An 11543-nucleotide genomic window follows, 5' to 3' on the forward strand; every position below is an offset into this window, starting at 1 on the left:
TATACAGGGACATATGTCATGATAAATAAATTATTGTCTTCCAAAAAATTATTTTCAAATTTCTGCTTATATTCGCTCTGACCATACTTGCCATCTAAGCCACACATTCCAATTGATAATAGGTAATTAGAAAACTCGCATGCCTGGCAAAATAAGGAAGAAAGTTGCAAATAGCTGCAGCTGAAATCAAAAGCATAGGCTTAGAAATCATTATCTGATATAAACAAACTTGATTCATTTGAGGGCGGGACAGGGATCTATGTATAAAGAAAAACATTCCTCTCAAAAGGGCACTTATAAAACAATTGTTTTAAAATAATAAAACAACATATTATTACATAAAAATCACTTTGTTATATAACATATACAGGGTAGGCCATTTAAAGTTAACCCATTTGTTTCTAAAAAAAAAGAACAAAAGAAAACAATGTTTTTTGTTCATTTCAAAAATAATTTATTTTGGTCCAAGGGGATTTGTTTCAGCTAATATTTAAAAATTAGATCGCGTAAATGGGCACCTTTAGCTTTGACAGCTAAATGCACTCTTTTTTCGACATTTTCCATGACTTTGGCCAATGTTTCGGACGATATGGCGGCTGTTTCACGTCGAATGTTGGCTTTCAGTTGAGCTAAGGTCTTTGGCTTATTAGCGTATACCTTGGATTTCAAATAACCCCACAAATAAAAGTCTGGTGGCGTCAAATCTGGTGATCTCGGTGGCCAGTCAACATCACCATTTTTCGATATCAATCGCCCAATCGCCCATTGGCCAAAATTAAGGCGTCGCGGATAATCAGCTGGGTTTAGTTTTTGTGCCATTTGAATTTTATATGGAAACATCTTCAAATCTTTATGAATTATGCGTCGGAGAGTGGTGCGAGAGATGTCTAATTCCTGAGAGCGGCGATAACTCGATGTCGATGGAGTCTCCTCAATACTGGCTCGTACAGCTTCGATATTTTCATCAGAACGTCTTGTGCGTTGTCTGGATGCATGACTGGCATTACTGAGATTACCGGTGTTCACAAATTTTGCGTATAAAGACTTAATTGTGTTCTTAACTGGAGCACTTTTCACTTTATTTTTTTTTGCGAAACGCACGTTGAGTTAACACAATTGAAAAGTTATTTTGAATATAAAGCTGAACAATTTCAGCGCGTTCTTTTGGAGTGTACTGTTCCATGGTATAAATTGTCTTCGAATGACGCTTCTAACGCGGTATGACATTAGCCGATTTGTCAGCGCTGTTAAAAGTTACAGCGTTGCCAGATGGGTCAACTTTAAATGGCCTACCCTGTATCTTTATTCTCAATACTCATTTCGATTTATGATGATTAAACACGATTTTATATTGCAATTTAATTTATTATAAGAGATCATTTTTAAGCTATTTTCACTGCACAGTCCGCGTATTTTTATTGTCTCACTTCTCTCGCTTTTCGTAGCCCCTACGAATGGGATAGAGCAAAAATTTATTTACCGTTAATTTTACTGGTGTCTTAAGAAATAGCTTTGATACAAACAGTAGTAAATTTCAAACTTTAATTTTTTTTATTGCGGCCTATGAAATCGACCAGTGTGCGTCGTGCCAAAGATACCTTCTTTGCCCACCTTGGCGTTAAAGTCGCCAAGCACGATTTTGTATCGTGGCGGTGGCAGCTCTCATAGGTGCGCTCATAGAAGACATCTTTGGTCACATCATCCTTCTCTTCAATCAATCTATCAAGATTTAGTCTGCAGGTGAGTGCCATGACGACAACAAAAAGTTTGCTAAAAGGATTAAGATATACTCGTAAATTATTTATTTTTCTTTGGTTTCCACCGGGTGGTCTTTAGGTTAATACTATACTTATAAGAATATATTGATTAAGGAACAACGCGAAGGTTTCGTTTATAAAATAGTACTCAGCTCTGGTTGCCCAGTGCTCCTTTATTTAGAGATTTTCTTATTCTAATTCATGTATGCACCACATGCAGAGTATATACACATATCTTAATACTTATCTACGGTACATACCGAAAGTATATACACATATCTTAAACCTAAGTTCCCAATGGCATACACAACTATTTTTTTTATTTTAGGATCATTGGCGATCCTTTACATTACATACGTACTGTATTATGTATCTAATCAATCAATCAATGAACATTTAGTTTTGGTGTTAAAACACCCCCTAAACTCAGAGAAAAATATATGTTTATTGATATGGGTTTGGAATTATAAGCAATTATAATAAGTTACAAGATTTTTGTTGTTATTCATATAATTCGAACTTTCTCTACATTTGTACAAGCAGTATCGCTGAAGCTCAGTGATTAATTGAGGATTACTCGGGATCTCACATTATATGTTATATTTTCCTTAGTTTTTGAAAGAATTCCTCTAGTATTTCATCAACTGACAGATCAATATACCTATGAATATTCATTGCTGCTAGACCATTAAGCCTATCTTGACCTGTCGTATTTCGTAAATAGGTTTTAATTCTCTTTAAACTTGAAAAACTTCTTTCCGGTGATGTTATTGAAACGCCAACATGCGTAAAATCTTGAAAACATTCCCAAAAGACGTTTAGTTCACTGCTTCTAAAGCTTCGAGAGCATTCCGAAAATGCTTGCTTAAAATTCGCTGTTTCCACATTTTCATCTCCGCAAGAAAGTTTTGTTCTGAACACTTGATCATCCTTTAATAAAAAGAAAATATTTCTCGAGCTTTTTTAGCGTCAAATTCGTACTTTGGGAAAATACACAAAATTTTTCTAACACTGATCTGTGGTCAAGAAAGCGGCTTTTCAAATGAGCAATGTAAGTGGTCAGTGGCCACCAAGGGCTTGTGGATATACAAACATAATAATTAGATAAAAATAGTTTAACGACGTTTGAAATAATATTACGAAAGAAGCTTGATTGCGAAAATATTCATCAACATGTTCTTTTTTAGTAATATATCATGCGCATTATTATGCACCCATGCGCACTATAACATGCCCTGCACACCATTTTACGTAGTACATGGTCAAATTTACAAGCTCCTCATTATCACGTGTATAATTATTTGTCAAGTTGCATAATTAACTCATTCTTTTGAACAATTACAAATTAGATGTTGAAGTGGAAAAACCCGGAACATGTGGTCGTTAGAGTCATCGAAACAATCACCCATCTCAAAGTTGTGAAGACTTTTACAGGGTTTCTGCACACATTCCACTCATTGACATGGTCATGCAAGATTTAACAACGCGGTTTTCCGATAAAGTTCTTGAAAGTTTCAATTAGAGTCAGCTGTTACCAAAATTTAACCCAAATTTGGAAGATTTAACTTTACTCATTGACTAACTGTACTAACTGAATGTTTAATTAGGCGTTTTGGGAAAATCTTGCCCGGACAAAAAGAACAGCAAAAAATGAAGCTCAAAGAAGAAATAGCGCTTAGAACGTCGCAGTACTTGCGATAAGGATATATATCCGTCGATTCATATTCTCTTTCGCGTACTTTGCACTTTACCAGCCAAAAATGCTAGCGCTGAACGATCCTTTTCTTCGCCGAATCAAGACTTGGCTCAGAACAAAGATGCTCCAGAAAAAATTGAACAGCTTAGCACTCCTCAACATAAACTACGAAATTCCTGTGGAACCAGAATAAATAATAGAAAGATTTAGAAAAAGGAGCAAACATCGTATTCATTTTATGAGTTATGTATGATATATGTATAAGAAATATAATTATAGTTTAAAGTTAAACATTTCTTAAATCAATTACAAAATCATAAAAAACAACCGACGCCAACTCGCGGCACACTGGGTACATCCAGACGAGTCAGAGTTACGTTCATCCCGAAAGCTGGTCGGGATTTCCTCATTACGGCCTAGAACTTCAGGCCAGCCTCTCCTCCTTCTTACTAAAAACTTTGCAGATACTGATGGACTGGTACATACTCGTAAAGAGGCGTATTCCGAAGTAACATTGGATACTGCCTTGTATACTATCGTGGCATGGCTTGAATAAGCTATTACGGTTAAATAGGGTTAATATCAACTAAAGTTTTGTAAATTGCTTATTAAATATTCTTTGTATCTAGAAATCCATTAAACAATATGTATTTAAAATGTTTTTAATACTATTTAACTATATAATTTTGGTTGAGTATTTTACAAAGCGACACCGATTTATATACTATTTTTTAGTCTTTTTCCATTGATTTTCCTTTTGTTTCCGGCAGAAATATAAACAAATATATGGTGGTAACCACAGATATTGTCCCAGAAGTGTACATAGTAGCTGGAATGCCCAATTCGAACAGGAAATAAGGGTATAACTTCAGAATCACGAACACTAAAAGGCTCACAAAACACATCGAAATCGATAAGGCCGGGCTACGGATCTGAAAATGTAAACGATAAATAAAATTATAAAAAAGAGTTGACTTAGTAGAGTTTTAAGAAATTCAACCGAAGGTTCAATAAAATACTTACGACATACATACATATTTCATGGTACAAATGTAGCTTTAATTTACTAAAAAGTAATAAAAATTTGTTTACTACTATATAAAATTACCTTCGCCGGCAATATTTCCACCACCATGGTGAAGAAGTTTCCAAAAAGTCCATACGCCGAAGTGAAAACCACAGCAACCATGAAAGCAAGTGGTACCCAATCATACTGAGCTTTTATGGCCGCATCGGTAAACTGCACAAAAGCGCCGAACCCGAACATGCCAATGATCATGGCAGTCGTGGAAGAAAACAACAGAGCTCTCCTACCAAATCGATCCACGAAAACAGTGGCGACGAACGTGCCGCATATATGCGTTACGCCCACAATTGTGGTAGAGAAATATGGATCCATTGTGGAGCCCGAAACGGCAAATATTGAAGTCATGTAGTTGAGGAAGGCGAAGCTGCCCGACAGTTGATACAGTATGCAGAGCACAAATGTGTCGGCAAATGCTTTGAGTGCTGACCTTTCAACTGTAACAAAACCAAATTAAATGCAAAAGTTTTTCAAATGAAGAAATACTTCAGGGAACACCTACAAAAGTCTTTTAATTTTACTGGCACGTTAGCGTTTCCTGCCAAAATGATCGTTTTCAACTCTTCAAATTCGCTTTGTATTTCCGTTGCTGTTTTCGACTCCTCAACTCTCCGACTCAACTGCACGTTAACTCCATTGTCTATGCCTTTGTAGAAATTGAAAGCTGCCTCCGCTTCGGTAAATCGACCACTCCTCAGGAGGCTTTGTGGTGTTTCCGGGAAGAAGCAAAACACCACAACGTAAATTATGGGTAGCGCCAGCCCAATACACGGCGTTAAATAGTAGTCGACTTTTGTGGGTAGTATGAAGCCGATTAGTACACCGCAACTGAGAAACATCATACCCATGGACATGAGTGTGCCACGTACACTGTACATATTTGGGAAAGAATTCAAAAACTTATTTTCATATTTGAAAATGGAAAATGGACACACTCACTCTTTGTCTAGGATTTCGCTAAGAAACATCGGCGCAATAACGAACAAGCCGCCGCTGGTGACACCGGCAAAGAAGCGGCCTGCATACAGATACTCTACGTTTTGTACAAAATAGTTTAAGATCCAAAATAGCTGAAAACAAACATGTTACCAACCACCAATTACATAAATGATATGCTTATTCACCATATGTGGCAACGCCAATAAATACATATTCAGTTTCCGACTTAAGCGATTGGCAGTGAGGCCAAATAGAATATTTCCACTCAAAAAGCCGAAACCGAAGAGTGATCCAATCCATGATACCTGCTCTACGGTTACGGGAAAGCTTAACGGTGTCTCAGGCGATTGTATTATTTGCACCGTGGGTGACACCCAGCCGATACCAAGTCCATGAGCAAAACTCATAATATGATCTGTAAGTGATAGCAAACAACAAACAGTCTTTAGCAATACTAAATATTTTAATGAAAGCTGTCTCTTGTTCTCAACGTAAGAAAATTTTCTCTCAAATATCATCTCCTTTTGAAAATGAGTATTTTTAATAGTATTCGGTTGACTAAGATATATGTAGGTTTAGGAGGAAAACACCACTTCTCCCAAAACAGTGTACGTACACTCTTATTTACTTTACAGAACCACTGATATTGAGCAGCATATTTTCGAGAGTTGACATAATATATTCGAACATATTTTGCTTTTTATTTACTTACTCCATATACGCGATTAAAATGTATGTTAGTCCGCTTGACTTTTTTTTTGTATACTATTTTAAACAATAAGAGCAAATTCCAAGTTCTACGCATATTTTTCATTTCAGTACTACAAGAACTTTCTCATCGATCTTGTCATGGATAACAGCTCTGCAACGAATGTTAGTACGGACCTGGAGAGAGTGTTATAGGATGTAATTCTCTGCTCTTATAAAGTATGTATGCGACCTCTGAAAACCATAATGTTAACTGAACGGAGCTGGAATTCTATGCTACCATGGGCTGTCAACTGGACAGCACACCTCAAATAAATTAAGAAATCTTTTCTACCGCTACAACAGCAACAATGCATGAGAAGGTTACTGACAAGCCTCGCATAATGCCTAACAGATTTTGAGAACTCATAAAATTTCTGTTTAAGTTCAAACACGTGTTAGAACATTACACATTTTTATTACATTTGATGTATTCATATTCAAATTTACTTACACGTAAGCGCCACCAGCACCTGCATGCGATGCCGTTTACCAAGCAGTGGTAACTTCGCTGTCAACATCTTTTTTGGTTCTCGACACAAAGATAAAAATATTTTGAGATTAAATAGCAAATCTCACGGTTTCACAAAATTTATTGAAAAACTCCCCACAGATGCGCAAAGTGCGACGACGTGCGCGTGTCACCGGTTATCACTTAACTAATCAAATCTCGCATTATCAGACGACATTGTCACCAACACGATTTTCAGCCAACGCGGTTTATCTTTGAAATTATAAATAACATCGGGCGTATCCACCTTGTTTGCTTTAGAGCGTGAATTATAGTGATGATTAGATAGTTTGGGATAGTGTTTGCTATTTTTCATGACTCTTTGCAAATAATAATCTCAATAAACTTTGCAGTAATCTAGTCTATCATAAGGCTTAATTGGTGAGAAAAGTTTATCTTTTTCAAAGAAGAAGTAAAGATGGAACTCCTTAAATTTTGCGTTTGCTGCTTGTTAATATATTTGGCAAATGTGAAGTGTCGTGACAACCATTTACAATTAATTAACATAGCAAATTCTTCAAATTAAATAATGTATCGGTAAACAACTGTTTCGTCACATGTTTCAGTACTTCCGCATCGTCGTTGAATTCGTTTAGTGTTTTCTGAGCATCTTCACTGGATATGACGTTGAAACTAAGGTTCAATCGCCTCCATTTAATCTATTTCTTTTTACAAAAAAAAATTTGCCAAGCTCAATTGAAAATTAAACTCTCCAAATCAGCGAAATTTTAAAATTTCCGTTATTTTTTTTAACACACCTCGTATATACATATTTATTAAATTGTATAAAAAGTTGTAATATTTTTACTACAGAAAAAATTTTTGAGACTAATGTTTTCTTAATAATAGTACCCCTTAGTCCAGCAGATATTTAAGCAAAGTTTTTTTGTATTTAAGACTTAATATAATATTAGTAATAATATTTATTTGCAAAGAAACAACAGCTAGTTAGCGACGCTAAAGATAGCCTAAGTAAATTTCACACTTAACCTAAACAAACAACAAAATTCCTGTATTATAAACACAACAGACAGAATTCCATAACGAAAAACTGATAAGCATAACAAAACTATCTTTGTTCTAGCATGATAACGGATATCGAATTACAACAAAGAAGTTGTATGTAGATAACAGCAGCCGCATTCCATAAGTATAAATAGCACTAAGATTATAAAATATAGTCAGTAAGAAATTATGAATAAAAAAGGCAACACGAAAATAAGTGTACTGCCCAAATAAATATAATTTCTTTTACTCGCGACAAACAACAGTTTGTTAACTACATAGCTCCTCTCAAAACTGACGTTTTGTGGTGACCACTATATCTCTGAACTGAATACTCTGAAATTCACAAACCAAACAGATTTCATTAAAGTAGTGTTAAATCTAGCATTTATTCGAAGCAATAAGCAAAATAAAATTTGACAAAATGGCTCTTTCTCATTGAAACAAAATCAGAAAAAGAATTACTTATCGGTGAGAAAAAATCGCCGATTAAATACTAAAAAATATATTTAAAAAGCTCGTGTTGAAAATTGAAACTAATTGGCTTGGCATTTTCGATTAATGTTGGTCACCGACTTTAAAAACACCATTTTGAAAAAAAAGCGTTTAAAGTATGGAATGCTTCCAAGCACTCTAAATGCCTTTTCAAATTTGCGTTTAACTTCGAAATGTCTGTTTGAATTCTCAAATATATGTACATTAAAAAAAATGTATGTATATAAAACCTTAAATAATAACAACTGAAAAAAGAAAATGGAAAGAGTTTTTCAAAGTCGAAAAAAGCTAACTTTACTTGTCATACTTATGAGCAGCTTAAAAATTTAGCAAAGTGATAAAAAGAGCAAGAAAAAACCTTAACTTAGACTGCACCAAAGCTATAATACCCTTTTGCCACAGGTACAAATTTTCCCTACAAGAACTTGATTCCAAACGTACAGTTTATGTGGTAGCTATGTGCTATAATGACCGGATCTGAGCAATATGTTCGGAAAATGTTGAAGCACAATAATTTAAACCAAATTTCGTGAAGATACCTTTGTCAAAAAATGTTTTCGACACAGGCACTAGAGCTTGATCGTTAAGTTTGTATGGCAACTATATGCTTTAGTGGTCGGATATTAGCGACCCCGACAAATAAACAACTTGGGAGAAAAGCACAAGTTAAAGGATGTTTCAGATTGATCTCTTAAAAACTGAAAGACTGGTTCGCGTATATATGTATATTCCGACGAACGGACATGGCCAAATTTTCACGTTTATATATATATATATTTATAGGGTCTCGGAAGCTTCCTTCTGGATTTTGCAAACTGCGACTTAATATTATAGTATATACCTTGCTCAGGGTATGAAAAGATAAACAACAAAGATACATCATAAACTGATTTACATAACTTCAAATTATTTACTCGGCTCGTTTGGACGAAGAACTTACTCGTTTACCATGCTGAAACAAAACAGACAGCTTAATAACTAATTCCACAACAGTGGTACACGCCACCCTTTGGTTATACCACTTTTAAAACGATTTCGGTTTTAAAAAGGGAGAAGACCGCAATATAAACTTAATTATTTTATTCGCAAATATAAAAATCTGGCTTAAGCGTAGCGTCTCGTTGATTTCTATATGTCTTCTGTTAAGAGGGAGCCTGCTTTAGAGGCTTAAAAAATCGATTTTTTGAGGATTTATTTGGGAAGGAAAGAAATAAGTGATTAAAGCAAAATTTCTAGGGTTTATAGTTATATACAGGGTAGGCCATTTAAAGTTGACCCATCTGGCAACGCTGTAACTTTTAACATCGCTGACAAATCGGCTAATGTCATACCGCGTTAGAAGCGTCATTCGAAGACAATTTATACCATGGAACAGTACACTCCAAAAGAACGCGCTGAAATTGTTCAACTTTATATTCAAAATAACTTTTAAATTGTGTTAACTCAACGTGCGTTTCGCAAAAAAAAATAAAGTGAAAAGTGCTCCAGTTAAGAACACAATTAAGTCTTTATACGCAAAATTTGTGAACACCGGTAATCTCAGTAATGCCAGTCATGCATCCAGACAACGCACAAGACGTTCTGATGAAAATATCGAAGCTGTACGAGCCAGTATTGAGGAGACTCCATCGACATCGAGTTATCGCCGCTCTCAGGAATTAGACATCTCTCGCACCACTCTCCGACGCATAATTCATAAAGATTTGAAGATGTTTCCATATAAAATACAAATGGCACAAAAACTAAACCCAGCTGATTATCCGCGACGCCTTAATTTTGGCAAATGGGCCCCGGGCGATTGATATCGAAAAATGGTGATGTTGACTGGCCACCGAGATCACCAGATTTGACGCCACCAGACTTTTATTTGTGGGGTTATTTGAAATCCAAGGTATACGCTAATAAGCCAAAGACCTTAGCTCAACTGAAAGCCAACATTCGACGTGAAACAGCCGCCATATCATCCGAAACATTGGCCAAAGTCATGGAAAATGTCGAAAAAAGAGTGCATTTAGCTGTCAAAGCTAAAGGTGCCCATTTACGCGATCTAATTTTTAAATATTAGCTGAAACAAATCCCCTTGGACCAAAATAAATTATTTTTGAAATGAACAAAAAACATTGTTTTCTTTTGTTCTTTTTTTTTAGAAACAAATGGGTCAACTTTAAATGGCCTGTATTTAAACATCAGTCATAAACCTTTTGGATGCGGGCGGGTAGGATGCAGTTCGCAATTTCTATCGGAAACAAAAAATTTAAAGAGATTCATATTATTTAATGATTAATCTTCTAGTTAAACTAAAAAAATTCCAAAAAAAAGTGTAAAATATTAGAAATTTTTTAAAAATAAAAGATAATTTAATGCCAAGGATAATAAATTTTGCCCCAATTCCATATGACGTTAGTTTTTTCTCTATCCTGCCCGCCAATTAAGAAAAATCGTAAAAATGAAAAACCGAGAAATCGCGCGTCAAATTTTTCGCTTTCTGCCCAAACGCGTATATATCTGCTAGACGCTCGGTCACTATTTTCCTTCTAGCTTCGAAATATAAAACCTTATAAAATATTTCAAGTGCCCATCCAAAACTTGGGAGACATATTCTGAGATTACTTTTAAAGAGATTTAAGCAAAAAAAAATTGTTTTAAGCTTCTAAATCAGGCTCCCCCGTTAAGTTCTTTTAAGCTCCCGTTTTGATTGTCTTTCGTATTTAAAAAACAGTTTTGCTCAGTTGTTGAACTCTTGCTTATTTATTTTTGGCCATATCATAATGTACCGCTTCTTTTATAATAGTCTCCTTCTGCTTCAATACAGCTTTTTGCACAGTCCAAAAGCATGTCGAACGAGTGGCCGGTATGGCCGCCAGTATGCCGGTGCAAGCCTTTGAATGGCCTCTACGTCTATATAACGTTTTCTCTTCATGGGCAAATGCATTTTTCCGAAAAGGAAGAAGTCGCACATGGCACCGTGCAGGGAGTGGTTAAGGACTAAAATTTGATTTTTGGGCAAATAATCGTTCACAACCGAGTGTTGAATTCTGAGCAAATTTCGGTTGTCAATCAATTTGTGCGGAACAAACCGTACACACATATTTCAGAAGCCCAAATGTTCGGTCAAAATACGATTAGTCGATTTTTTTGGAAATGTTTAATTCCACTTCCATAAATTTCAATGATGATTTCGGCTGATTTTTGATGAATTCACTCGCAGTTTCGAGAGAATTTTCGGTGATCACGGATTTTGATTGGCCTACATGTTGATCGTCATTTATGTCCTCACGACCACTTTGAAAACGTTAAAACCACTCGCGC

At 35.5% G+C, this 11543-nt stretch overlaps 1 protein-coding gene across 1 annotated transcript; it reads right to left on the minus strand.

Moving 5' to 3' along the window:
* Positions 1-1885: 1885 nt before the first annotated feature.
* Positions 1886-7081, minus strand: LOC105222704 (facilitated trehalose transporter Tret1). Its single transcript, XM_011200132.4, has 6 exons — positions 6678-7081; positions 5662-5891; positions 5477-5607; positions 5040-5407; positions 4562-4974; positions 1886-4385 (listed from the first exon to the last, which is right to left on the minus strand). The coding sequence occupies exons 1-6, from the start codon at positions 6742-6744 to the stop codon at positions 4185-4187; spliced, it is 1410 nt and encodes a 469-aa protein (XP_011198434.2). The 5' UTR covers positions 6745-7081; the 3' UTR covers positions 1886-4184.
* Between the last annotated feature and the right edge of the window lie 4462 nt (positions 7082-11543).

This window comes from Bactrocera dorsalis, chromosome 2, assembly GCF_023373825.1.
Source record: "Bactrocera dorsalis isolate Fly_Bdor chromosome 2, ASM2337382v1, whole genome shotgun sequence".
Classification (NCBI taxonomy): domain Eukaryota; kingdom Metazoa; phylum Arthropoda; class Insecta; order Diptera; family Tephritidae; genus Bactrocera; species Bactrocera dorsalis.